This window comes from Ranitomeya variabilis, chromosome 3, assembly GCF_051348905.1.
Source record: "Ranitomeya variabilis isolate aRanVar5 chromosome 3, aRanVar5.hap1, whole genome shotgun sequence".
NCBI lineage: Eukaryota > Metazoa > Chordata > Amphibia > Anura > Dendrobatidae > Ranitomeya > Ranitomeya variabilis.
Window position 1 is genome coordinate 573,190,076 of NC_135234.1, and position 27,274 is coordinate 573,217,349.

General features: G+C 42.6%; 1 protein-coding gene across 4 annotated transcripts in view; it reads right to left on the reverse strand.

The window, feature by feature from the left end:
- Window positions 1-27,274, reverse strand: part of UCHL3 (ubiquitin C-terminal hydrolase L3) — a 77,511-nt gene that overhangs the window by 20,623 nt on the left and 29,614 nt on the right. For all 4 annotated transcript variants that reach the window (XM_077297232.1, XM_077297233.1, XM_077297234.1 and 1 more), the window contains one exon: window positions 25,954-26,001. In XM_077297232.1, the coding sequence (XP_077153347.1) occupies window positions 25,954-26,001 (48 nt within the window). The remainder of the gene's footprint in view (window positions 1-25,953; window positions 26,002-27,274) is intronic.

A 27,274-nucleotide genomic window follows, 5' to 3' on the forward strand; every position in this document is an offset into this window, starting at 1 on the left:
CCGTATGGCTAAGTAGTACTGTACAGCCACATATGGGGTATTTCTATATTCAGCAGAAATTGTGGGACAAATTCTGGTGCCAATTTTACCCACTTGTGTAAAAATGTAAAATATGGGGATCAAACTAAATTTGTGTGGTAAAAATGTAATTATTTTTTCTTCACTGCCAAAAGGTATAAAATTCGGTGACTCAACGATGGTGTCAAAATGATCACTGCACCCCTAGATTAATGCATCCAGGTGTATTTTGTAAAATGGGGTCACTTATGAGTCCTGCTGTACTGGCACCTCAGGAGCTCTCCTAGTGGGACATTGCACCCTCAAACCATAATAGTAAAATCTGCACTATAATCAGGGTGGATAAAAATCAATGTTTTTTAAAAAAAATCAAAAAAATCGGATTTTTTTGATTTAAATCGGATTTTTTTGATTTAAATCGGATTTTTTTCAATAAACTGCTTTTTGAGGAAAATATTTTACCATCCAAAGGTTCTTCCATCATGAGATAAAGCTGAGATGTTTAACTCAGTAGAATAAAGGCTGTATATGTGTAACATTCACAATGCCATGCTCTTCCAGAGGTTTCTGTAGGATTAGTGGGCAGTTTCTCTCCTATATTATCACAGACGCTCGCTTTACTTACGCAGTTCTCAAAACTGAATTTGACTCCGCAGAGGTCCCAGCCTCTTCTTCATGGCAAAAATGTTACAACATGAACAGAGTTGAGAAAAAGACCTTAATCCTATTGTTCTACAAACCTATGAATACAGAATCAACCCCTTCAGTGCCAAGTCCAAGAAGTTAGACAATATGTTTCTGATTGTTTGGAGTGGAATAGATCTGCACAACACAAGAAGAATGTGAATCTAAGTGTTTTGAGGAGGAAGGGCAAGCAGACAAAAAAATGAAAGTGAAACTTTGAGCACAATACTGCAGCATAGCCACAGACAGACAAGTCTGGATCTGTTTGTGTGTACGATCTGAGGTTTATTACATTCTTTCCTTATAATGGCAGCAGGCCGTAAAAGAGACCCAGTTTGGGAATATTTTAATGAAGCTCCTTCGCCTATCGGTAAGGCAGGCATGCGTGCAAAATGCAAACGATGCAACAAAGAGATGCAAGGCCTGGTGGCGTGAATGAGGCAACATCATGAGAAGTGCGGTGATGAAGATGACCAAAGAAACACTTCACTATCAACATCTTCATTTCCCTTCTGGTTGCAGTTTTCATAATGTGATTTCAAACGGCAAACAAGTCCTTGGATATCCTTTTGACAGTATTTGCACTTTGCTCTTGCACCTTTCTTTCCAAGATCTGCTGCTGGCATCTCAACAAAATGAACCCAAATAGGGTCTCTCTTACGACCTGCCATGGCTCACACAGATCACTTATGAAGTTTGATTGTTACTACAGCCAAGTACTGCTGACTATCCAACAAGTTTGGGCATGTCAACTGAATAGAAAAAGAAACTAAACCAAAAGTGAAACCAAGCTAGAAGTGTGGAATTAAAGGGGCAGTATGAACAAAATGTGGAGGCTATTAATAGTTTATACAATTAAGACATGCTGCTTTTAAACACCTACCTATTGCCATATAGTAAAACAAAAAAGATTTTTACTTACTTTGGGGTCCCCCCCCTCACCCTGGCGTTAGATCGTTGCCCCTAGTTTCGTCCGTGTAACTATGGGCGCACATGCGCACTGCTCTCACTTCTCATTTTAATCGTGATTTATATTAAAAAAAACCTTTTGATTTAAATCAGTGATTTAAATCATGATTAAAATCATGATTTAAATCGATCCGATTTAAATAGAAAAAAATCTTTTGATTTAAATTGTGATTTAAATCATGATTTAAATCGGCGTGATTTAAATCAATCCACCCTGACTATAATATGGCGCTCCTTCCCTTTTCATCTTTGCACTGTGCCTCAAAAGAAGTTTTCACCCACACCTGGGGTATTGGCACACTCAGGAGAAATTGCACAAGAAATTTTGGGGTCCATTTTCTCCTGTTACCCTCGAGAGAAAAGAAAAAAAAAAAAAAAAAATTGTGAGGATTTTTGTGGAAGAAAAGTGATTTGTAAATTTTCACGGCTCTACGTTATAAACTTATGTAAAGCACCTGGAGGTTCAAGGCGCTCACCAAACATCTAGATAAGTCCCTTGAAGGGCCTATTTTCCAAAATGGCATCAGTTGTGGGGGCTTTCCACTGTTTAGGCACATCAGGGGCTCTCCAAACAAGACATGGCATCTGCTCTAGATTCCAGCCAACTTAGCGTTCATAACATGAAACGGTGCTTCTTCCCTTCCGAGCCCTGCACCCAAAAACTGGTCTTCCTCCATACATGGGGTATCGGTGTACTCAGGAGAAATCGCATAACAACAAACTGTGGTTCAATTTCTCCTGATAAAAAAAATAAATAAAAATTGTGTCCGATGTGAACATTTAACTTTTCACAAAAATGATTTTTCCTTCCACATTGCTTCAGTTCTTGTGAAGCATCTGAAGGGTTAATAAACTTCTTTAATGTGGTTTTGAACACCTTGAGGGGTGCAGTCTTTAGAACGGTGTCACTTTTGGGTATTTTCTGTCATATAGACCCTTCAAAGTCACTTCAAATGTGAGGTGATCACAAAAAAAAAAAAAAAGTTTTGTAAATTTTGTTGGAAAAATGAGAAATCGTTGGTCAACATTTAACCCTTAAAAAAAAATGTTTCAAAAATTGTGCTGATGTAAAGTAGACATGTGGGAAATGTTATTTATTAATTATTTTCTGTGACAACGCTCTGATTTAGCGGCATAAAAATTTGAAAAAAAAAATTGTGACATTTTCTTAAATTTTTACCAAATTTAATTTTTTTTCACAAATAAACAATTTTAAAGAAATTTTACCACTACCATAAAGTACAGTATGTCACGAAAAAAAAACAATCTCAGAATCAGTGGGATCCGTTGAAGCATTCCAGAGTTATAACCACATAAAATGACACTGGTCAGATTTCAAAATTAAGGCCTAGTCATTAACCTACTAAGTGGCCTGGTCCTTAAGAGGTTAAAGTAGATCTGTCACCAGATTTCACATTACAAACTGAATACATTAAAAAGACCTCTTAGACCTTATAAGAAAGTTGTATTTACTTTTCTCCATGTCATGTAAACTCAATCTCATTCTAACTAGCCTGATTGACAGATCCTCAGTATCTCTCCTGATGCTGAGATCTCACACTGCTCAGTACAAGCTGTCAGTAAAGCTGGAAGAGCGGAGATTGAATACACTTCAACTCATGACATGAGACATTTCATGATATATCTGACTCACAAAATGGTCATCCCAATATTAGGATTAGGGCAGGTGTAGAGGAACGTACTTTCAGTCCAAGTCCGACAAAACATCGGATCACACTTGGACCAATGTTAGTCTTTGGGGCCATACACGTCTGATTTCTTCCTCAGACAGACTGTAAGAAGAAAGAAAAAAGAAAAATCGCAGCATGACCGAGTGATTCGATATTCCACGGCCTCACAGAATGGAGACATTTTTTTTCTCCATCTTCTCATCACAGAGAACCAGATAACACACTGATCAATGAATGATCAGTGTCATTTGCACAATCGTCCCGATTTTCTCAGATGAGAAAGAATCTACGGCTGTCTGAAGTTTCCCACATCAAGGTCTGACGCTTTATTTTTAAAGTATATGTACCAGTAACATCAAGATAAGATCTGTGCAATAGTGTATTGTGAAATCTGGTTACTCATCCCCTTTAGAGGCCGACACGCCTGGTACAGAAGAAGCCCGACTGGACAGATTAAAGCCTGGACTGTCTTCATGTCCTTTTACCACTCCAGCAAGCCTTCAAAATGTTTGGTTTGTTTTAAATCCCCTTTTTTACATATTTTTCTGCCAATTGCAAACCAAAATTTTCTATAAAAAAAGAAAAAAAGTGAGAGAATGTAGTATGTATGTTAAAGATTCTATTTTATGAGAAGCTTGTAGGGGGCCCAGCTTTTAAACCAGGTGAATGGTGTCCATCAGAGCATAAGGCCAGAATGTTGGGATGTATTAGTGGTGTCCTTTCAAGTAGTAAATCAGAGGGAGCAGGAAAGCCGAGCAGTGACAGGAGCGCAGCAGCTGGCATCTCGCTGTCCTCACTCTTCTGGACACATACCAGCTGTCAGCTCACAAGAGCAGAAGAAAGCTGAAATCCTCCAGTTTATCTACTTGGCCCACGGAATTGTCACTCTGGGTTCACAGACACACAGATCTATTCTGGGAGCTTTCTGCGGTCGCTGCCTCTTCAAAACGAGATGCATTCTGAAACATTCAGCAAAATACCAGAATAAGCCGCGAAGCGGTCAAGATTACAGTACAGCCAACTGGCATTCAGACCCTAAACTGGCTTCCAAACCCCAGACCCACAAGCAAACAAAGGCATTTCTGCCTGTAACACCTCGTTATAGTTTGTGCTGCAAGCAGCTGACTGCACAGAATTTACTTTAACCTCTAAATTTGGCAGGGACTTAGATTTAGATGTAACATGTACAAACGACATCTATACAGGTCCATCTAACAACCACACATAGTAGATGCTCTCTGGGGATTTTCGACTACAAAGTTCTACACAACATCACTCACAAGAACTGTGAGAGCAACCCAACTAAAGAGCACCCAGTCTATTACTGGAAAGACTTTAAGGAGTATTTTTCCCAGGGGCTGAATACGCTTCAATGGATGCACACATCCCCAACGGGTCCAATGGGGTAGCCAAAACCCAGTAGAGTGGACTGGCATTTCCATTTATATAAATCTAGTCTTTTTAAACAACTGGGTGTGGTCTTGAAGAAGACTCCCATAAAAAAAGGAATTGAGGACCTCACCCAACCAAGAAACTTTTTATACTACAGGAAGGAATTGAATATCTTAGGAAGAGAGGCAGGAAGATAGGAAGAAAAGTAAAATCATCACAGTCAGAATAGCAGCACTTACACCGGGTAAAATAAAGGACATACAGTTATGGCTGAAAGTGTTGGCACCCTTGAAATGGTTCCAGAAAATGGGAGTATTTCTCCCAGAAAACTCTTGCAATAACATGTTGTTATACACGTTTATTTCCTTTATGTGAATTGGAACACAAAAAAGAAAAAGAAAAAAAAACAAATTGGACACAATTTCTCACAAAACCCCCAAAATAGGCCGGAAAAAATTGCTGGCACACTCCTAAATATTTTTAGCCATGACTGTACATGGCAAACAACAGGTAATGTGAAGCAATGTGACAGTCTCCTTTCTGCTCAGGCGTCTATTTGAGGCATTGGACAATAGTGAGGGGATTACGCACCTTCCGTCTCATTAGATTCTGCTATTTAGAGCCGTGTGCTCTACAGGAATACTCCATGTGTGAAGCCTTTGCGGCTCCGTACATCCTCTGCAGCTAGCCTGACTTAGAAATCAGCGTTTCCAAGAAAAGCAACTCCTACACATGTCCTGCTCTGCAGAGGAGAGCATTCATAGCTGTGCTATTCAGGATCTGCCGGTCCCCGAGCTCACCCCCTCCTATGACATAAGACATCGCAGGTGTCGCCATGCTGAAGGCTTCCAGGTTCTACCTTGTTTTAACAAGAATCACGCATCATTTAACCCATACACTGGAGGAGAAAAATTCTACCTTATTTTTCAAAATTGTCTATTATGTGCCCGTGACAGAAACACAAAAGCTTCTGCACGTGAGGAGTGCAAAACATTTGGATAACACATCTACATGAATGGTAGGAGTGCTGGGCACGAAAAGACCATGGTTCAATACAAATCGTCACACCATCCAGTTAACTCATTCAGTGCTGCAGAAGAGCGATACCCAGTATCTGAACCACCATCACAAGGGTATGGGCACAACGTCTATTTCAGGCTGGTTTAGAGTGAATCCCATCCCAGACTGAAAGTCTGTGTATTAAAGGGAAACGGTCAGGTAATTTATGCTGCATGATTGAAGCCAAGTAGATTATACTCAAACACCCCAGCATTTCAGAGAAAATATACTTTGAAGACCAGACCGGGGACCAGAGCCAGAGATTAAACTGGTCCTTCTCCGCCCCATCTGACTCTCCACTGCACAGCCGCAGGTGACTGACAGACCTCTCCCTATGTCCAAGCGATGGAGAGGTCTGTCAATCACCCAGCAGTGCTGGGGCAGAGCCAGACTAGTCTCTCCTCCAGCTATGGTCCCTGGACGGATCTTTAAAGAGCATCTCAGAAGAACACACCTGGCGGCAGTCGTGCAGCAATTCATGCTGGTCACGGTTTGGAGAGCATGAATCGCCTAACAGCTGCTCTTTAACAACAAACTCAAAAGAATGATCATTTACTAATCTATATCAAAATTACTTATTCATATCTTAAGTTTTTTAATTGTCCTTAAACTACTTCAGGTTTCCAAAAACACAGAATTGTTAAAAGAAGTGAAGGAACCAGGGAGTTTCCACTTAGAAGATGCTCCATATTACTGCACAAAGTCAATGGGAAAACACAAAAATAATCAAAAGTGCCTATCAGAAATGATCGCTTCTTCATTGTTGAACAAAGTAAAAAAAAAAAAAAAAAAAAAAAAGTCGCCAAAATGCTAGGAAAACTAGAAAAAAACCCCCCTAAAACGTCAAGAAAGCACCCCGGAAACTACCAAATAAGACACTTCAGGATTACAAAACACCAGAGAAGAGGAGAGTAACCTGAAGGGTTTTCTACTTGAAAAATGGAAGCTTTGGGCTGCCTGAAAAATATGTTTTGTGCACTTACCTTTAGATGACTAGAAACTAAGGCCGTCTGCTCATACAAGTTTTTGTTGTTTTATTTTAAATACCATTCACACATGTGAAGAATAATGAAAGCTACTACACAGAAGTACATTTTTCAGTATATCCTCACAAAGAGCAAGAAGCAAAGGTCAAAGGTTTCCTGCAGGGGTGAGTGACCAGAAAATCTTCCTGCTATATAGTATAGCTGATGTTACTGAATGTACGGAGGACCTTCCTAATGAGGTGCAGCACATAAGCTAGAAATATAGGAGTCAAAAAAGATACGAGAATACTCAAAATTACTCATGTAAAAGCTTGAATAGTTAATGTAACCCTTCCCACTGTAGCCCGAGCATCAAAAACAAACAGTCCACGTCAGCAATTATGGGGCACATAGCAGATTTTGTGTATCTGATAGTCTTGACCTAAGAAAAACATTTGTGGCTCAATTTCCTTTAACAGACTAAAAAGGGCCGAAAAAAAAAAATGTATCGCTTGACATCCCTCAACAGGAAACTTCACATGGACATTAAATCTTTTCCATTAGTTGTCACAAGCCTCCAGCTCTTTGAAATGTCAAGTTTGTAAAGGAATTAAGACAACGTGACCCACAGTGGCACAGGACAACTCCCTCACTTCCTCTGAAAGCATCTCGTGTGCCAAGCTAAAATGTAAAAATACAAGAAAAGTATAGGACCATTAGAGTTTTCAGGCAAAAGGATATCAAACAAGTGAAGAATCCAAAGTAGAAGTTTCTGCTGGTCAGTACTGCCCACGGTACAAAGAGGACCAGCTTTTTCCCCCAGAAATGCTGGAAGAAATATGCATACACTAAGACAGAACATCAGAATTCAGGTAGGAAGATAATGGGTTATAAAGCCGGGTGGCATGCTGGACCACTGCTCCATTCATTTCTTAGGGGACAACAGAGCTGCACTCGGCATTTCACCGACAGCCCCATAGGGAATGAATGGCGAGGTGGTCGGACATGCACTCTGCAGCTCCATTCTAGGGGGGATAAAAGTGCTCAGTTCTTAAAAAAAAAATAAAAAAAAAATGAATGTCATTGGTGTGGGATGCAATAGTTGTAATTCCAGCTATATTTGTCTCGTACCTCTATACATTACATATCTATATAGCACTCGCTCCTTTTTGTACGCGTAACATGAGACCAATTGTCCATATTTCTCATATTGGTAACATTTGGTCAGCGATATCAAACCCATATGAACTAATTTCAAGCCAAGAAAAGATTTACAGCTTTTATAAAGAAAAGAAACAGGTTTTTATTTTAAAAATAATGTTAGAAAAGCTGAAGGCAAAAAAGTAGTGGGGCGCGAGGGGCCATATTAATTTCAGCGGTGCAGAAACACTTTTATACCCGCGACAAGCTAAAAGGTCTTATCTGGTTAGACCACTCTGGCAGCCAAATAAAAAAAATGACACAAAAGTTAGACAACAGCACGTTTGCCACCTGGCACCGAGCCTAGCTTTTATTTCTATACTCGTAGTGCTGAATCAAGAGATTATTAATCCGACAGTTAATCCATTTAATGTAACATTCTGAATAAGAAACAGTCGTTGAATTGTCTTTATAGCCGTTTCTTAAAGGGCTCTTCCAATTACCGTACATGTAAACAGGGTTGTAGATAAGTGACAACTTATCACCAAATAAGCTCTTTAATGACACTAGAAAATGTTCTGCACCTTTACTACAAAGCGGCTGAAGTTTAATGAACATATAACGTATAAGCCCCAGGAGCATGAAATATGTAGAGCGTTTACATATTAGAGCCTTCTAAAATGCATTTCCTGAATTCCCATCCTGCAGAAAGCCGGACTCCCTGCACGGGCCGCCACTGAGTGCCCACCAGGTAATCGCTCGCCCACAGTTCAGGCATGTGAATGGTTTAGTAAAGCAGGCAGCAAACAGCATGGAGGAGACATGTGCCTCTACGTCTGACCTGACCCCAAAATAACACTTACATTTTTCTTCCTATGCAACGCATGCAGACTAATTCCTGGCTGTGAGAACGCAGTAAGTCTCAGGATTTCCATCTCCCAGTTCCCAGAACAGCAGGCCAAAAATGTCTCACAATAGAGTATTGGTCAAATGGGAAATCAGAGGAATAGCATGCTCTGGAGACAACCGTACCGGCACCATTGAAAGTAAAGCTCTAGGTGCAGACATTTTATAGATTTTATTTAGGGGTTTGTGGTAAAAAAAATAAATAAATAAAATAAAATTATATAATATATATATATAAATCACTTACTACTCAAGCAGAAGTGATTCCACAAAAAGAGCTGGGAGGAAGAGACATTCCCAGCACAGCCTCCAGGTACCACCAAAAATACCGACTATGCCCCTCAGCAGAAGACAACATGTGGACAAATCCCTTTACATTAAATTTATATTTGCTGCTTGATAACATTAAAATCCACGTTTTAATACACCCACTAATGTAGCAGAGGTGCCCTGTGTGTGATTGGAGCGTTTCCTGAACCTTTGCCTCCCTGGTTCCATTTTCCGTCCAGCGAATAAGCACTGGCGGTGTATTTGAGCCAATGAGCCGTCAATCAAGCAGTAGACTGTATAAATAAAAGGTACAATTTAGCTGATCTTACAAGGAGCTATTTGACAATATATGCCTTTTTTTTAGGGGGGCCCTAAACGGTTGCTTTTGAAGGAGGATTATGAGGCAGACCATTTATACTAGCAAGCGACAATACAGGAAAGCACAAGAGAAATTTGGAGCCCGCTGTGCGAGTCGCAGACTAAAGGGTGCAGTTGGCCGTTTAAAACGGACCACAATGCACGGACTGGCTGGTGGCTCTCCCGAGCTGGGCTTGACCGCTCCATATATTTCTATGCAGCTGTCATGTTCGCCAGTCCGTGCACAGCCGTCTGCTTTCAGTCCGATTTATATGGCAGTCTAGACGGCCTTGAGGAGGCCTTCTGAGAGCTGGATTGGGAGTCAGAGAAATGAGAAGCCTATATGGTGAGTGATTAGCAAATGGGCGAGCTAGAGGATCAACAAGGGCACACAATTAACCAGGCACAGAGTTGAGGGTGGACTAAAGAGGTGAAGAGAGTGTTAGGCGGAAAGATACAGTAGGATGAGGCAACATGCCACGCAGGAGATGTACATGTATTTTTGTTGAATCAAAGTCGAGGAACATCATCATGGCAGGATACCACTGAAATTGCCTCAAGAGGACTCATAAGAGAACATTTCTGTCTTTGCCAAACCTTTATTGAAGAGGTGTGTGATGCCAAAAGGAATATAAAGTTTGTATGGGATGGAAGACAGATTGTAGCCAATCAAGATGTGAGTTTAATGTGTAGTGGTGCAATAACTTGACAAGGATTGACAAAATGGTTGCAATATTAAAGAAAAAAAGAGAAGATTCCAGTGGTTAGTGATACTCTTGGATAAACAGACTACTGAGGAGGACGTAGAATGGGATAGGATCAAGTGCACAGGTAGAAGGTGCGATTTGGACAGAAGAGTGAATGCTTTCCATCAGTAATTGGTGAAGCAAGTTATGGGGGTGGGGTGGGATAAGTACTAAGCAGTTGCTTAAAGGAGTTTCACAAACTGCAGGTTGAAATGTTCTCAGATACCAATACGTATCCAATGCAGATACGTTACCAATGCAGATGCAGGCACTGCGGTTGGGTTAGGAAGTTAGGTTCATCAGAACCAAGTGCAAACATTAAATTGGGACCTGCTTGTTTGCAAGTAATAAGGTCTTCTTACACAATGTTATTCTTAGGCCATGTTCACACGCAGCGGGTTCCTCTGCGGGTTAATCCCGCAGCGGAATTGAAAATCTGCAGGGCAAAACCGCTGTGGTTATCCCTGCAGATTTATCGCGGTTTGTTCCGCGGTTTCCGCTGCGGGATTACTGCTGTACTATTGATGCTGCATATGCAGCAATATGCAGCATCAATAGTAATGTAAAAAATAATAAAAATTGGCTATACTCACCCTCTGACGTCGCGATCTCCCCGGCGCTGCAAGCGGCTGTGCCGACAAGGACCTTCGTGACGTCACGGTCATGTGACCGCGGCGTCATCACGGTCATGTGACCGCGACGTCACCACAGGTCCTGTTCGGCACAGCAACTGAGACCGGACGCCGCGGGCAGCGCTGAGAGGTGAGTATAGCTTCATTTTTTATTTTAATTTTTTTTTTTTACACTATTTTATGGTTCCCAGGGCCTGGAGGAGAGTCTCCTCTCCTCCACCCCGGGTACCACCCGCACATTATCCGCTTACTTCCCGCAACGTGGGCACAGCCCCATGCGGGAAGTAAGCGGTTCAATGCATTCCTATGGGTGCAGAATCGCAGCGATTCTGCACAAAGAAGTGACATGCTGCGGGTTGTAAACCGCTGCGTTTCTGCGCGGTTTTTCCCGCAGCATGTGCACTGCGGTTTGCGGTTTCCATAGGGTTTACATGTTAATGTAAACGCTATGGAAACTGCTGCGGACCCGCAGCATCAAAATCGCGGCGGTTCCGCGGTAAAAACCGCAGCGTGTGAACATGGCCTTACAATGCTGCTCTGTTGCCCTAGAAACTGGTCTCCGTTTTCTCCTCGGATTGGTCCACCATGGTGGTTTATTGATTTCTGGAGTTCTTTTGTGGCAAGAGACTCGAGTCAAGAGCAAGCAATGGCTGTTTCTGAATCATGAAACACAAACTAGAACTATCTGGACACCTATAGGAGAGCGCACCATATATTAGGAGTAGTTTACATTGTAATCGAACTACTGTACAAGCATTAGCAATCCTATCTAACCCTCTGGTGTATTTATTTATTTTTATTTGATCCCATCTTTATTAACATTAATAAAGCCCAGTTCATCAAATCACCCAAAGGAAACCACCAGAGTGTTAGATAGGATTACTAATGCTTGTACAGTAGTTCGATTACAATGTAAACTACTCCTACCCACCCAGATCATATAATAATGTGCAAACATCAGAACTACAGAAAGTTAATGTAAACATTAGTAGGGTAAAATTTACAAGTATTCATTGAAAAAGGGATTTACCCATAAAACCTAACCTTTATTACTGCAGTACAAATAAAAGCCATGAGGAGACTACATGTAGTGCACACATGTAATTCATATCCAACTGCAGTGTAGATAAGTGGGCGATTTTGATATCCCGTCATGTCTCCTGCTATGGTGAACAGGATGTGTACTTCATATTCATATACTGGTTTGTCTCCTGATGAGTCACTCAGTCAAGAGGGTGGCAAAATGCATTAAGACAAAAAATACAAATAATCACAGGAGGATATAAACGATTCAGTGAATGATATCATTTACAATAGACAAGCACTGGTTTTAAATATGCACTGCTCAAAAAAATAAAGGGAACACTAAAATACCACATCCAAGACATCACTGAAAGAAATATTCCAGTCGCAAATCTTTATTCATTACATGGTGGAATGTGTTGAGAACAATAAAACATAAAAATGATCAACGTAAATCAAAAATCAATATTCCATAGAGGTCTGGATTTTCCAAATTCAAAGTGGAAAATCAAATTACAGGCTGATCCATCTTCAGTGGACATGCCTCAAGACAAGGAAATGATGCTCAGGTGTGTGTGTGTGTGTGTGTGTGTGTGTGTGTGTGTGTGTGTGTGTGTGTGTGTGTGTGTGTGTGTGTGTGTGTGTGTGTGTGTGTGTGTGTGTCCCCTCCACGTGCCTGAATGACATCCCTACCATGCCTGGGCTTGCTCCTGATGAGGTGGCGGATGTTCTCCTGAGGGATCTCCTCCCAGACCTGGATTAAAGCATCAGTCAACTCCTGGACAGTCTGTGGGGCAACGTGACGTTGGTGGATGGAACGAGACATGATGTCTCAGATGTGCATGATTGGATTCAGGTCTGGGGAATGGGCAAAACAGTCCATAACATCAATGCCTTCATCATGCAGGAACTGCTAACACACTTCAGCCACATGAGGCCCAACAACGTGATGCATCAGAAGGAACCCAGGGCCCACTGCACCTGCTTATGGTCTCACAGTGGCTCTGAGGATCTCATCCGGGCACCTAATGGCAGTCAGGGTACCTCTGGCTAATAAATGGAGGGCTGTGCGGCCCTCCAAATAAATGCCTCCCCACACCATTACTGACCTACTGCCAAACCGGTCATGCCAATCGCCCTGCACGGTGTTGGGCTGTAAGCCAACGCCCACTTGTGGACATCGGGTCCTCATACCACCCTCATGGAGTCTGTTTATGACAGTTTGAGCAGACACATGGTTAGTGGCCTGCTGGAGGTCATTTTGCAAGGCTCTAGCACTGCTCCTCCTTGCATAAAGGAGGAGTTATCGTTCCTGCTCCTGGGTTGTTGCCGTTCTATGATCTCCTCCACATCTCCTGGTGTACTGGCCCATCTTCTGGTATCTGCTCCATGCTCTGGACACTATGCCGACAGTCAGAGCTACCATTCTTGCCACAGCTCACATAGATGTGCCATCCTGGATGAGCAGCACTACCTGAGCAGCTTCTGTGTGTTGTAGACACCTCCTCATGCTACTGTATTTTACCTCTAGGGGTGAGAGCAATGACAAAATGCAAAAGTAACCAAAACAGCAGTCAAAAAGGATGAGCACAGAAAAACTGTCTGGTCACACCCTGCCCAAAAAAAATTGGATGCAGAAAAATGGTGGTGGCGCTTGCGCAGTAGCATCTGCCAGCATCATTTTACTGGATGCAAAATTTTTTTTCTTACCCCACCATATTATGTTATAAGCCCACAATGATGCATATGTAAGCAGAGCACCACATACAGACAACCCCCTCCAGAGAACAAGAATCTCATTAACTGAGAACTACAAATACAGATTAAACAACAACAACAACAACAACCACAAGACTGATTTCATCAACCAAGGTATCATTTTAATAATCAAAACAGCGCCAACCTGACAGTGTCTGTAGTTCACTGAACAGAATCCTGCTGACAAGTTCGCTTTAAGTGTTCCCTGTATTTTTTTGAGCAGTGTATATTCTACCAATTCATATTGTACACTAGTCCGTAAACTTCGATTGGTAAGGGATGACCAAGAGTTTTTATGAGATCAAGGACAACATCTGCAAGGAGTTTGTATGTTCTCCCCGTGTTTGCGTGGGTTTCCTCTGGGTTCTCCGGTTTCCTCCTACATTCCAAAGACATACTGATAGGGAATTTAGATTGTGAGCCCCATTGTGGACAGTAATGATAATGTATGTAAAGCACAGAGGAATATGATAGTGCTATATAAGCAAAGCATAATAAATGAGATTCTAGGTATTTTATTAATTGTGAATAGACACATCCTGGTAAGGAGAGGAGGATATGAATGTTGCACGCGCACATTATACAGTATGTAGTTTTTTAGGCCTTATTTTTAATCTTTTTTCAGTTAATTTTTAATCTCAGATTTATACAAATCACCTATCACCAAAATGTACAAATACCTGGCCTAATGCCCTATAAAGTAAGTAGTAAGCCCCCTCTATCACATACTAAACAGTATATACAAGTCATCTAGCAATCAATATAGTCAAGGTAGTGCCAGCAAAACAATTCAATGTAGAACAACAACTCTATGTAGAAACAGGAGGTCAATTTTCCTTGTATGACTCATAAGTCTCTGCAAAAGTCCCCGACAGGGGGAGGAGGGAGCAGCTGGGTCAGCAGTTGAAGAGGGGAATGATTAATGACGGGAAAAGAGACTTCCTGTGTCTACATAAAGCAGAGAAGAGAGAAAAATTGACCGAGTAGAAATGCAAAATGAGCAATTGTAAGTACACAGCTATATAATGATGAGGATTGTAATATATTAAGAGGATAAAAACTTTTGATGGGAGTGCTTCTTTCAGGAGTTAGGAGAGCTTCACAAGTTAGAGAAGTAAGGATAGGGAGGACGACTAAGATTAAAAGAGGAAGGGATAAGAGTACAGAGGCATCAAAATGACAAAGGCCATAATATTGGTATAGATGCAAGTTGAAAGGAAGTGCAAGAGCCAGGAGAGAAAGACGATAAGGGTGGTGGCAAAGGGAGGATACAGAGTGTACTCCAAAGCAATGGAGGATAGAGGCGGAATCGGGTTAAATGAGCAGGTATCGGATATTGCTTCACTGTGTTTATTGCCAATTGGGGAGTTCGAAGTAAATTAAAGGAAACCTGTCACCCCCCAAAAAATCGATGGTGAGGTAAGCTCACCGGCATCAGGGGCTTATCTACAGCATTCTGTAATGCTGCAGATAAGCCCCCAATGTTACCTTAAAGAGGAGAAAAAGAGGTTAGATTATACTCACCCAGGGGCGGTCCTGCTGCGGTCCGGTCAAATGGGTGTCTCAGGTCCGCTCCGGCGCCTCCTATCTTCATTCCATGACGTCCTCTCCTTGTCTTCACGCCTGGTGAGGGCAGAGCAAAGTACTGCAGTGTGCAGGCGCCAGGCCTCTCTGACCTTTCCGGCACCTGCCCACTGGAGTACTTTGCTCTGCCCTCAACAGGGCAGACAAAGTACGCCTGCGCCGGAGCCGCGGCGTGAAGACCAGAAGAGGACGTCATGGAATGAAGATGGGAGGCGCTGTACCGGACCTGAGACGCCCATCGGAGCGGGACCGCCCCTGGGTGAGTATAATCTAACGTCTTTTTCTCCTCTTTCAGGTAACATCGGCGGCTTATCTACAGCATTAGAGAATGCTGTAGATAAGCCCCTGATGACGGTGAGCTTACCTCACCATCGATTTTGGGGGTGACAGGTTCCCTTTAAAAAGGCAGTCACAAGAGAATGCAGCAGTGGAAGCCATGATAATGGGTGTCAGCCATATTTCTATTAGGCCCAGGAATGATTGGTCATGTGAAATTGACAGGTCATGGTTGTAAGAAAGTTTTCTGCAGACAGAACAGGAATTCCATAATGGTCAGGAGAAGAGACAGGAAAAGCAAAGGTAGCAATAAATTGCAGTAATTCATCAGTGACAGGAGGACGAGAGAGGCGCTATATTAGAGGAGATCGCCAGGAGAGCAGGCGAGAGGGAACATAGTGAGACTAGGGCAGGGCATGCCAGGATATTAGGTTTAGAGATTTATAACATTACAATCTCACCATCTGCAGATTAGGTCAGATCAATAATTATTTATCAGACTTAAATTATTATTTCATTATAATGCGCTCTTGGGTTTTTGGGGAATTTGGAAGGGTTTAGTGGCAAAGGGGCAATAAATATGACAGCAAGAATAAACTGGCAAAAGGAAAAAGCAGAGATTGTGTTTGGGTCTCAGCAGTCACCTTCTAGTTCATTATTTTATTACAGCTAGAGGCGATACACCAGGTCGTATTCCAAAATTCACTGTGCTTGCGGCATATAGTTGCCCAATGTAGGCCAGTAGTGAGGTAATATTTGCATGGATTGCCATACGTTTTGGAGGTAAACCCCATTTCAAAAATTGTAAAAAAAAAAAAAAAAAAAGAAAGGGAAATTTCTATAACGAAACATAGGGGAAAACCCAAAATATGCTACACAATGTGCTCCAGTCTACAAACCCCTGCGCTCTATAACATGGCACCGAATTACCATGGACACGCTCTGCTATGTATAGCTGCAGGGGAGACGGCCATAAACATTGCGCCTCGCCAAGAGTAATGGAGGAAGGGGAGGCAAGATCCCAGCAGGGAAATCTCAGAAAGAAGAACAATGTAACACTGCGGGTACAGTGTAAGGTCACTGGAGGTTCCAGAAGGATCACGTTCTCATCATTTACGTAGTAGGGAAACTAACTTTATAAAAATACCATAAGAATATAAAATGAAACAAAAAGGCACAGTAAAACCAAAAAGTACTCTGGTGCAGAAAATACCAGTAAACAGCAAGTGCTAGTAAAAAGATGGAAAAACACAGGGTATTTGGTGAATATGTCTTTTGCAAAAAAATGTATATTAAGCCGCTCTACCAAACGTCTAGGTATACCCGTATTAGAGCAGTCCTAACTAATGTGTGCAATCCCTATCTGATGTATTTAAAAAAATAAAATAAAAGAATATAAAGTGGTAGCAAAACAACTAGACACAGAAGGGCAGATTTGTTAAAGGGAACCTGTCACACCCCCCCCCCCAGTCGTTTCAAACTAAAAGAGCCACCTTATGCAGCAGTAATGCTGCATTCTGACAAGGTGGCTCTTTTAGTTCTGGGTGCTGTAACTTGAGAAATAATCAGTTTTATAATTTGTCTGAAATACCTGCTCCTCAGTCAAGTGGGCCGGCGTTTCCCCCCTGCTTCAGTCAGCACACAGCTGTCACTCACATCTTCTTGGCGCCGGGCGCCGCCTCCTCCTCACCTCTGTTTTCAAAAGTAGCCGGCGCCTGCGCTCTTATCCCCTGCCTGGTGCAGGCGCAGTGAGCGCTGGCCGTCTGTCCCCATATGCAGTCCAGCTGACTGCGCCTGCGCGGCCGCCCTGCCTGTGAATCCCAGCCCCGCAACGTGAATAAATCATAAGTCACATTGCGGGGCTGGGAATCACAAGCAGGGCGGCCGTTTTTTTTCATTAAAAACGCCAGCTCAGCACGCAAAAAGTAAGCCCTCAACCGACCCCAGATCATGAAAAATGGAGACGCTACGAGTATCGGAAAATGGCGCAATTTTTTACTTATTTATTTTTTATTTTTTTTTTAAGCAAAGTTTGGAATTTTTTTTTTCACCACTTAGGTAAAAAAATAACCTAGTCATGTTAGGTGTCTATGAACTCGTAGTGACCTGGAGAATCATAATGGCAGGTCAGTTTTAGCATTTAGTGAACCTAGCAAAAAAGCCAACCAAAAAACAAGTGTGGGACTGCACTTTTTTTGCAATTTCACTGCACTTGGAATTTTTTCCCCATTTTCTAGTACACGACATGCTAAAACCAATGATGTCGTTCAAAAGTACAACTCGTCCCGCAAAAAATAAGCCCTTACATGGCCAAATTGACGGAAAAGTAAAAAAGTTATGGCTCTGGGAAGGAGGGGAGTGAAAAACGAACACGGAAAAACGAAAAATCCCAAGGTCATGAAGGGGTTAAGACGGGCGTACTTTCAGGTTATATTAAAAAAAAAAAAAAAAAATGCAGGTTGACGCAAGACGCACCTGAATTGTTAAGATGCACATGTCTCATAAATTAGGAGCATCAATTGTTGCACATGAGCCAGAAAATAAGATCTACAAACCCATTGGACACAATGTATGCAACTCTCTGGCAAACAATGGATGAAATAGTAGATCCAGAATCAAAGATCCTCTTGTAAACCATACTTTTTATTGCTGTATATTAAAAGTTACAATACCCATCACTAACGTAAGGTGCAAACGCGTTTGACAGTTTTTAGTCACTATCATAAAACTAGTGACACAGTGACTACCACATAACAAGATAGCAAATACATTTTATTATTCATAATGGCATATGATTCATGCCCAGAGGTGATCCTGTTTTAACAGATATATCAGGACTGTTTAGCAGCTTTCTCTACAGCCTCTGCCTATTCTTTTTAACCCTTTCAATTCCTATTACTCTATATACATCTGAGTTACTCCCATGTTTTTATATAAAATATATAAGTTCTGAGGAGCCCTTAAATGCTGTTCTTTTGCAGCATCACAAAGATGTCTTTTAATCATACTTTCAATGTTCCTATGATACAGCTCACATGTTGTGTTTTCCAGGATTCACAGGTGATCAGATACATTTTTTCCATATATTCATATAGATTTTAAAATGAACATGTCAGTTGTCTTACCTTGGGCAAAAACACTAGGAGAAAGAATGCGACCTAAAACGGAAGCTTTTTTGTCCACAAGATTAAATGGAGTGTGACAGGGTCACTGGCACGGTATATGAGGGGAGATCTGTGTCACTGCGCATAATGGTGTCAGTGATGTGAAACCACAGTTTTCCCTCCAGCACGCTGTGTTGTGAGGGTTAAATTAAAGTTGCATACATGGTCTGGTTTTAGGTGGGCATCTATAGAGTGAGTGGGAAGATGTCCACCATACCTCCACCTGCAGAATTAGCACAGATGTGTGCTAACAGGACCCGTGTGATGTCAGTCATGTGATCAGTCACATGGTCTGGGTTTAAATGGCTGGACTTCAGAGGCAGTCAGTGTGTTGTGTTTGGAGAGGAAAGACTCCAAACGGCGGCTCCAGGTGGAGCTGAAGACACACGGTGGTCTGAGCGGGCGAATCCCTCAGACAATTGGACTTTGTGATACGTTATCTCTTTACTTTGCCATTATGCAGAAAGGCTGTTTGTTTTGCTGAACCCGGCTACGGTTTATGCCGTTCCCCAATAAACCAGCAGGTGATTTACCACAAGAAGCGTCCCTGTGTCTACCTTGGGAAGCTGCTGAGTAAGTCATCCCTCACAGAGCAGAAGATTTTTTCCTTGATACATTGGAATGTACTTCATTATATTTTCTAATATAAAATGGTGGCCTATATGTTGAAACTAGCCGTTTCCAGCCGGCTAACGCTCGGCATGCTCATTGCCATCTAATTAACGCTGCTGGTGATTAAACTAAAGTAAATAACATTCAATAGAGCTTACGCAGGTGGTAAATTAACTTAAAATGAAGTTAATAACAATAGTTGTGATGTGGTGGGGGGCGGGATTATTTGTGGTGATGTGGTGGGGGCGGGATTATGTGTGGTGGGGGGCGGGATTATGTATGGTGATGTGTTGGGGACGGGATTATGTATGGTGATGTGGTGGGGGGCGGGATTATGTGTGGTAATGTGGTGGGGGCGGGATTATGTGTGGTGATGGGCGGGATTATTTGTGGTGATGTGGTGGGGCGGGATTATGTATGGTGATGTGTTGGGGACGGGATTATGTGTGGTAATGTGGTGGGGGGCGGGATTGTGTGTGGTAGTGTGGTGGGGGGGCGGGATTGTGTGTGGTAGTGTGGTGGGGGGCGGGATTGTGTGTGGTAATGTGGTGGGGGGGCGGGATTGTGTGTGGTAATGTGGTGGGGGGTGGGATTATGTGTGGTAATGTGGTGGGGGCGGGATTATCTGTGATGATGTGGTGGGGGCGGGATTATCTGTGGTGATGTGGTGGGGGGGCGGGATTATGTGTGGTAATGTGGAGGGGGCGGGATTGTGTGTGGTAGTGTGGTAAGGGGTGGGATTGTGTGTGGTAATGTGGTGGGGGGGCGGGATTGTGTGTAGTAATGTGGTGGGGGGCGGAGCTACTGTGCAGGGGGTGGGATTAGCGAGTAACCACGAATAAATAAATATATATATATATATATATGTGTGCCTGTATCTTAAGTTTTGGTATACAGTTGTGCGATTAAGTGGTTTCCCCTACCTGATTTCCTATTCATTTGCATGTTTATCACATTCAAATGTTTCAGATCACCAAACAAGTTTAAATGTTAGACAAAAAAAAAAAAAAAAGACTGCATTTTGTGTGTTTTTTTTTTTTGTAAGTCTTAGTATTAAGGGAAAAAGAGGGTTTCCAAGCATGAACCGCCTTTTTAAAGGTCATGTCACAGCATCTCAATCGGACTAAGATCAGGACTTTGACTAGGCCACTCCAAAGTCTTAATTTTGTTTTTCTTAAAACATTGAGACTTGGACTTGCTGGTGATTTTGGATAAATTGTCCTGCTGCATAACCCAAGTGCGCTTCAGCTTGAGGTCACAAACAGATGGCCGGACATTCTCTTTCAGGATGTTTTGGTAGACAGCAGAATTCATGGTTTCTTTTGGCACAACAAGTCTTCCAGGTCCTGAAGCAGCAAAACAGACCCAGAGCAAACACCATATTTTACTGTTGGTATGATGTTCCTTTTCTGAAATGCTATGTTACTTCTACACCATGTATAATGGGACATACACCTTCCAAAAAGTCAACTTTTGTCTCGTTAGTCCACAGAGTATTCTCAGAAAAATCTTGGGATCATTAAGATGCTTTATGGCAAAACTGAGATGAGCTTTTATGATCTTATTGCTCAGAAGTGTTTTTTGTCTTAGTACTCTACCATGCAGATCATTTTTGTCCAGTCTCTTTCTTATTGTGGAGTCATGAATACTGACCTTAAAAGGAACCTGTCACCCCAACAATCGAAGATGAGCTGCGGCCACCGGCATCAGGGGCTTATCTACAGCATTCTGTAATGCTGTAGATAAGCCACCGATGTAACCTGAAAGATGAGAAAAAGAGGTTAGATTTACTCACCCAGTGGCGGTACGGGGCCTCCTATCTTCTTACAATGACGTCCTCTTCTGGTCTTCACGCTGCGACTCCGGCGCAGGCATACTTGGTCTGCCCTGTTGCGCACTGCAGTACTTTGCTCTGCCCTCAACAGGGCAGACAAAGTACACCTGCGCCGGAGCTGCGGCGTAAAGATAAGAAGAGGACGTGATCGTAAGAAGATAGGAGGCGTTGGACCGGACCGCAACACACCCTTAGGACCCGGACCGCAGCGGGACCGCCCCTGGGTGAGTATAATCTAACCTCTTTTTCTCATCTTTCAGGATACATCGGGGGCTTATCTACAGCATTACAGAATGACAGGTGACAGGTTCCCTTTAACTCAGGCAAGTGAGGCCTGCAGTTCTTTGGATGTTGCGGTGGGATCTTTTGTGACCTCTTGGATGAGTAGTTGCTGCGCTCTTGGGGTAATTTTGGTCAACTGGCCACTCCTGGGAAGATTCACTATTGTTCCATGTCTTTGCTATTTGTGGATAATGTCTATCACTGCTTTTCACTAGAGTCCCAAAGCTTTAGATATGATTAACCTTTTCTAGACTGATAGTCATTAATTGAGATCTTTGCTTCTCAGTTGTTCCAAAATTTCTTTGGATTGTGGCATGAGGTCTTGCTTTTGAGGAACTTTTGATCTACTTCACTTTGTCAGGGGGGTCCCATTTAAAATGATTTCTTGATTGAGAACTGAACTCAGTTTTCCAAAGATGTGATAAACAATACAGTTAATTTAAGTTTTAAGGAAGGGGGAGGGCAATCATTTTTTTCACAGGGTCCTGTAGGTTTGGATTTCTTTTTCCCTGAATAATAAAGGCCTTCATTTAAAAACTGCATTTTGTGTTTACTTGTGTTATCTTTGTCTAATATTTAAATTTGTTTGGTGATCTGAAACATTTAAGTGTGGCAAACAAGGAAAAAACAATAGAAAATCAGGAAGGGGCAAATACTTTTTCACACCACAGTATTTGTTATCTATTGTCACCCAAAATCTTTGGAGAATGTTGTAGAAAGAAATCGTTCAGTCTTTAGCATCCAATATGGATATTTTCTCTTGTACTTTTCTAAGCATTTTTTTCCTTTTTGAAAGTTTCTCAGTTGTATTTCTTTTTGTCCTAATAAGCACTCCTCCAGGGACATTTACATGCATTGTATGTGAAGAAGTAGCCAGGTAAGTAGAATTAGTAACAGCGCTTTTAGTAGGAGAAATTATAATTCCATTAGCTACAGTATATCTCCTTTTAGTGTTATATTTAAAAATAAATAAAAAAAATTGATTGAAAAAAAAATAATAATATATAAATATATATATATATATATATATATATATATATATATATATATATATATATATATATATATATATATATATATATATATATATATATATATATATATATAGTGGTTTGTACGTTTAAGATGTATATATTTTTTGTGCTCACAAGAGAAAACAATTCTATAGCCTTTTCCTTTGTACCATCCCATATCAGGAGCAGGTCGTCAATAAAACGACCATATTGGACAAGATTGATCAGAACCCACAGGATAAGACTTAAAAAGAATCTGTCACCAGCTTTTTATGACCTAATCTGAGAGCAGCATGATGTAGAGACACTGAATCATGCAATGTGTCACTTACTAGGCTACTTGTTGTAGATTTGATACTGTGCTGATAAAATATTGATAGTCTTCCATATTCATAAGCTCTGAATAACTCCGCCCAACACTGATTGGCAGCTTTGTGTTCACTGCAAAGGCAGAAAGTTTCCAATTAGTGCTGTGGGCAGGGTTATATAGAGCTCAGCATTTAGAGAACTGCTAGATCTGCAGAAGTTAAAACAATGATTTTATCAAAACTCCAGCAAGCAGCCTAATAAGTGATACATTGCTTGAATCAGGGTCTACGCACCAACGTCATGCTGTTCTCAGATGGGGTAGCAAAAATCTGGTGAAATATTCTCTTTATTACGCTTAGCCGTTCACTTTATTTTTATGCAATAACTAAAGACACTGTCTGAAACGCATTTGCAGGTTACATTGGTGTTAGGTTCACGAGCGTACAAAAAAAATTAAAAATAATAATAATTCAGTTTCATCCAGTAAAGTGGGACAATTATTTTCTTACATGTCATTCATGTGCAGTCTTTTTTTTGTTTTTTACGGTAGCATCTATTAATCATTTACAAGACTATTTAGAGTTTCCTATGCTACAAAACTGCAATGTATCAGTAATAATCCGATGGAAACATTGCTGACTTTCTCACGGATAGCACTCAGACTGAGAAGAAGGCTGTCTGAACGAGCCCATATAGTGGATTTTACTGTTAATGAAAGTTGTTTTTTTTTTTTTTTTTAAATATTTGAGCACTTTTGATGCTGGAACCACCATTTCTTCTATATTGCTCCTGGGGCTTGCAGTACTGCAAGATTTAAGTGCATCTGGGCCTATCTTCATAGAGGAGAGTGGACTTTCCCATGCTTCATCATGCATGTTTTGGCATAAGATTTAGCACATTTGCTGTGTCACACCTATGGCACCACTCCTTCAGACAGGTTCCCTGCATTTATTGGAAGTTTACCGCAAGAGGCTAAAAAAAACAAAGCAATTGTAGCCATAATAATATATCCTCCATCAGAATCTCAGTTAGAAAATCCCATACTATTTTAGTATGGACAAGCAACAGGAAGGCAGTCCCACTGCTGTGCTACCAGGGGGTCTCATTTACTATAGATGTATTAACACTTGCATTTCATATGCCATAAAATGTAAATCATGGGTGCAATTTCTGCGACACGTCAAACATCTCAGGCTCTGCTTGGGTCACCGATAAGATAGTATTCCTTTTTCTTAAAATAATATTGAGTCATAGCTAATTTTTAGAAAAGTACAAAAACATCTTTATTTGAACTATACAACACACAGAACAAACAATTAAAAGAAGCACGTGAAAAAACAGCCACATAGACTAAGAGTAACCACTGGGTATGTGATCAAAAAATCCCAAGTAATTAGGTGCCGGCTATAAAGCAATGCATCAAGGGTGTATGGAAGCTGGAAGTGTCACCATACTAGTAGTTTGTAAGACAGGCATGATGAAAGGCCTCCAGGAGGCACACAATTACTAGAGGTGCAAATTGCTACCTGTAAATATTCAAGATTCCCATACTACTAACCATACCTGTAGCTGCCCAATAAATACTGGTGACACAAAACAGCAAAGTGTACCAAGTCAAAGTGCAAATACATTACCCGTCATGATGCAGAGCAATGGAGCCGGGACCAATTCCCCAACGCACGTTTCAGTACGATAAGACCTTCTTCAGGGGGTGTGGCTAGTAAAAGTGATGATACCTGATTTTATATTGGTGAAGCCTAGTCACCTGATTTACAAGCACCAATGTAATCAGACCTTAGGTGCAAGGCTCCGCCTGTTCCAGATGATCGGATCCACACTGACTACGCTCATATTTGACATCTATGATTGCGCACATGCCACATTGCTCTGCATCATGACGGGTAATGTATTTGCACTTTGACTTGGTACACTTTGCTGTTTTGTGTCACCAGTATTTATTGGGCAGCTACAGGTATGATTAGTAGTATGGGAATCTTGAATATTTACAGGTAGCAATTTGCACCTCTAGTAATTGTGTGCCTCCTGGAGGCCTTTCATCATGCCTGTCTTACAAACTACTAGTATGGTGACACTTCCAGCTTCCATACACCCTTGATGCATTGCTTTATAGCCGGCACCTAATTACTTGGGATTTTTTGATCACATACCCAGTGGTTACTCTTAGTCTATGTGGCTGTTTTTTCACGTGCTTCTTTTAATTGTTTGTTCTGTGTGTTGTATAGTTCAAATAAAGATGTTTTTGTACTTTTCTAAAAATTAGCTATGACTCAGTATTCCTTTTTCTTAAATTGCTAGTTTTGAGTCGCTAACTCACAATATGCAATTCGCATATAGATGTAGAGCTGCACATCGCATTATATATTTGTAATAATGGATTGGAGAGGTTATGTATTATAAGATAATATTATGTACAAAAAAACCTTATCATGAAAAACTGACCACTAGCAACTAACTGCCACTATACGGTGGTCGTAACCATGGATACCCAAGCTTCTGCAATGCCCTGCACATGGGGAAAGGGGCAGGCATGGGGATAAATCGCTGTTACATATTGGATAGCGTTTTGGAAATGGGAATTCCGCTTTAAGTGCTGGGTGTCAATTATACACTGTGCCATGTCTCAGTTTTGGATTTTTTATCTCTGAATTCAGGTTTTATGGACATCAAATAGTCCCATAACAGGGAGACAATATGTGACAGTGTACACCGACATCGGTACAGATGGGCACGTGTGGTGTATATATGCATCAGAACATAACCACTAAGTACCAGACACTTGGCCCTGTGATTACCGTCCCTCCATGGTTACCTTCGGTGTCAGCCGTCCCTCACCGCTCCGCCACCAGCCATATCTATTTCAATGGCAATTACTGCAGAGGTGGAGGGGTTAACATGGGACCCGTAATTTATTCACTTTACATCCCCACATCTTACAGTAGAGTCTGAAAAGGCTTCCGATACAGGACGGGGCTCAGATATCCCGGCTCCATGCCGGAGGGCTCTGTAGGGAACCATCAACACTTTCTCTCATGTCAGCAGTGGTTTGTGAACTTGTTATGAAGCCATTTCATGTCATGTGATGCTGCAAACATTTACATAGCGGCAGAATGAGGATTATACAAGAGACCATCTACGCCAGCAGATTCCCACACGGGGATTCGCTTACATCTGAATGAACAGTATCAGTGTCAGGTCTGTTCCCAGAGAGCTGGCACAACAAGAACTGGGCACAAAACAAGAAGTCTTACCTCCGTCTGTCCCTCCTGAGCGCTGCTCTCATGTGTAACCCGAATACTCTGGAATGGAAGAGCACAATAGTCCTGTAAGTAGCGGCCTGGCAGTGACTGGACCACAGGAGCACAGGCATGTACACGGCCACGCATGGCTTCCAGGGCTCAAAGAGCAGCAATCTACCCAATAATTAGACATGTGAGATACATTACATTTTTTCATCTCTACATACATGCCAAAGTACAATTTTTAGAATATTTTTGGGCCCATAGGACGCACACAACAAACTGCACCCAGGTTTTGACACCGGAAAATAGATTTCCTACTAATTAATACTTCCTGACAGTGTGACGAAATGGAGGGATGAATACCACTAATCGTAACGCACTAGGTTAGAACAGGGAGGTACTAGATCTAATGGCGGGGTTCCTCTGCAGATCGCTTTATAGTATGCACGACTGGAGTGCATACAGAACATAACACTGCAGCATGCATGCCCCGCAAGGCACGCCCCGCAGCATGCATGCCCCGCAAGGCACGCCCCGCAGCATGCACGCCCCGCAAGGCACACCCCGCAGCATGCACGCCCCTCAAGGCACGCCCCGCAGCATGCACGCCCCGCAGCATGCACGCCCCTCAAGGCACGCCCCGCAGCATGCATGCCCCGCAAGGCACGCCCCGCAGCATGCACGCCCGGGCAAGGCACGCCCCGCAGCATGCACGCCCCGCAACGTGCGCCCCGCAAGGCACGCCCCGCAACGTGCGCCCCGCAAGGCACGCCCCGCAACGCGCGCCCCACTGCACGCCCCGCAACGTGCGCCCCACTGCACGCCCCGCAACGTGCGCCCCACTGCACGCCCCGCAACGTGCGCCCCACTGCACGCCCCGCAACGTGCGCCCCACTGCACGCCCCGCAACGTGCGCCCCACTGCACGCCCCGCAACGTGCGCCCCACTGCACGCCCCGCAACGTGCGCCCCACTGCACGCCCCGCAACGCTCGCTCTGCAATGTGCGCCCTGCTGTATGTCCAGCAACGTGCGCCCCGCTGCATACCCAGCAACGCTCGCTCCGCAATGTGCGCCCCGCTGCATGCCCAGCAACGCTCGCACCGCAATGTGCGCCCCGCTGTATGCCCAGCAACGCTCGCTCCGCAATGTGCGCCCCGCTGTATGCCCAGCAACGTTTGTTCCGCAATGTGTGCCCTGCTGCATGCCCCACAATTTGCGCTCCGCTGCGTGCCCCGCAATGTGCGCTCCGCTGCACGCACCCATCCCACTGTGCATGCCTTGCCATATCCGGGGCAGCCGTGAGCTGTTGGAACGGCTGCAGGTTTGTCC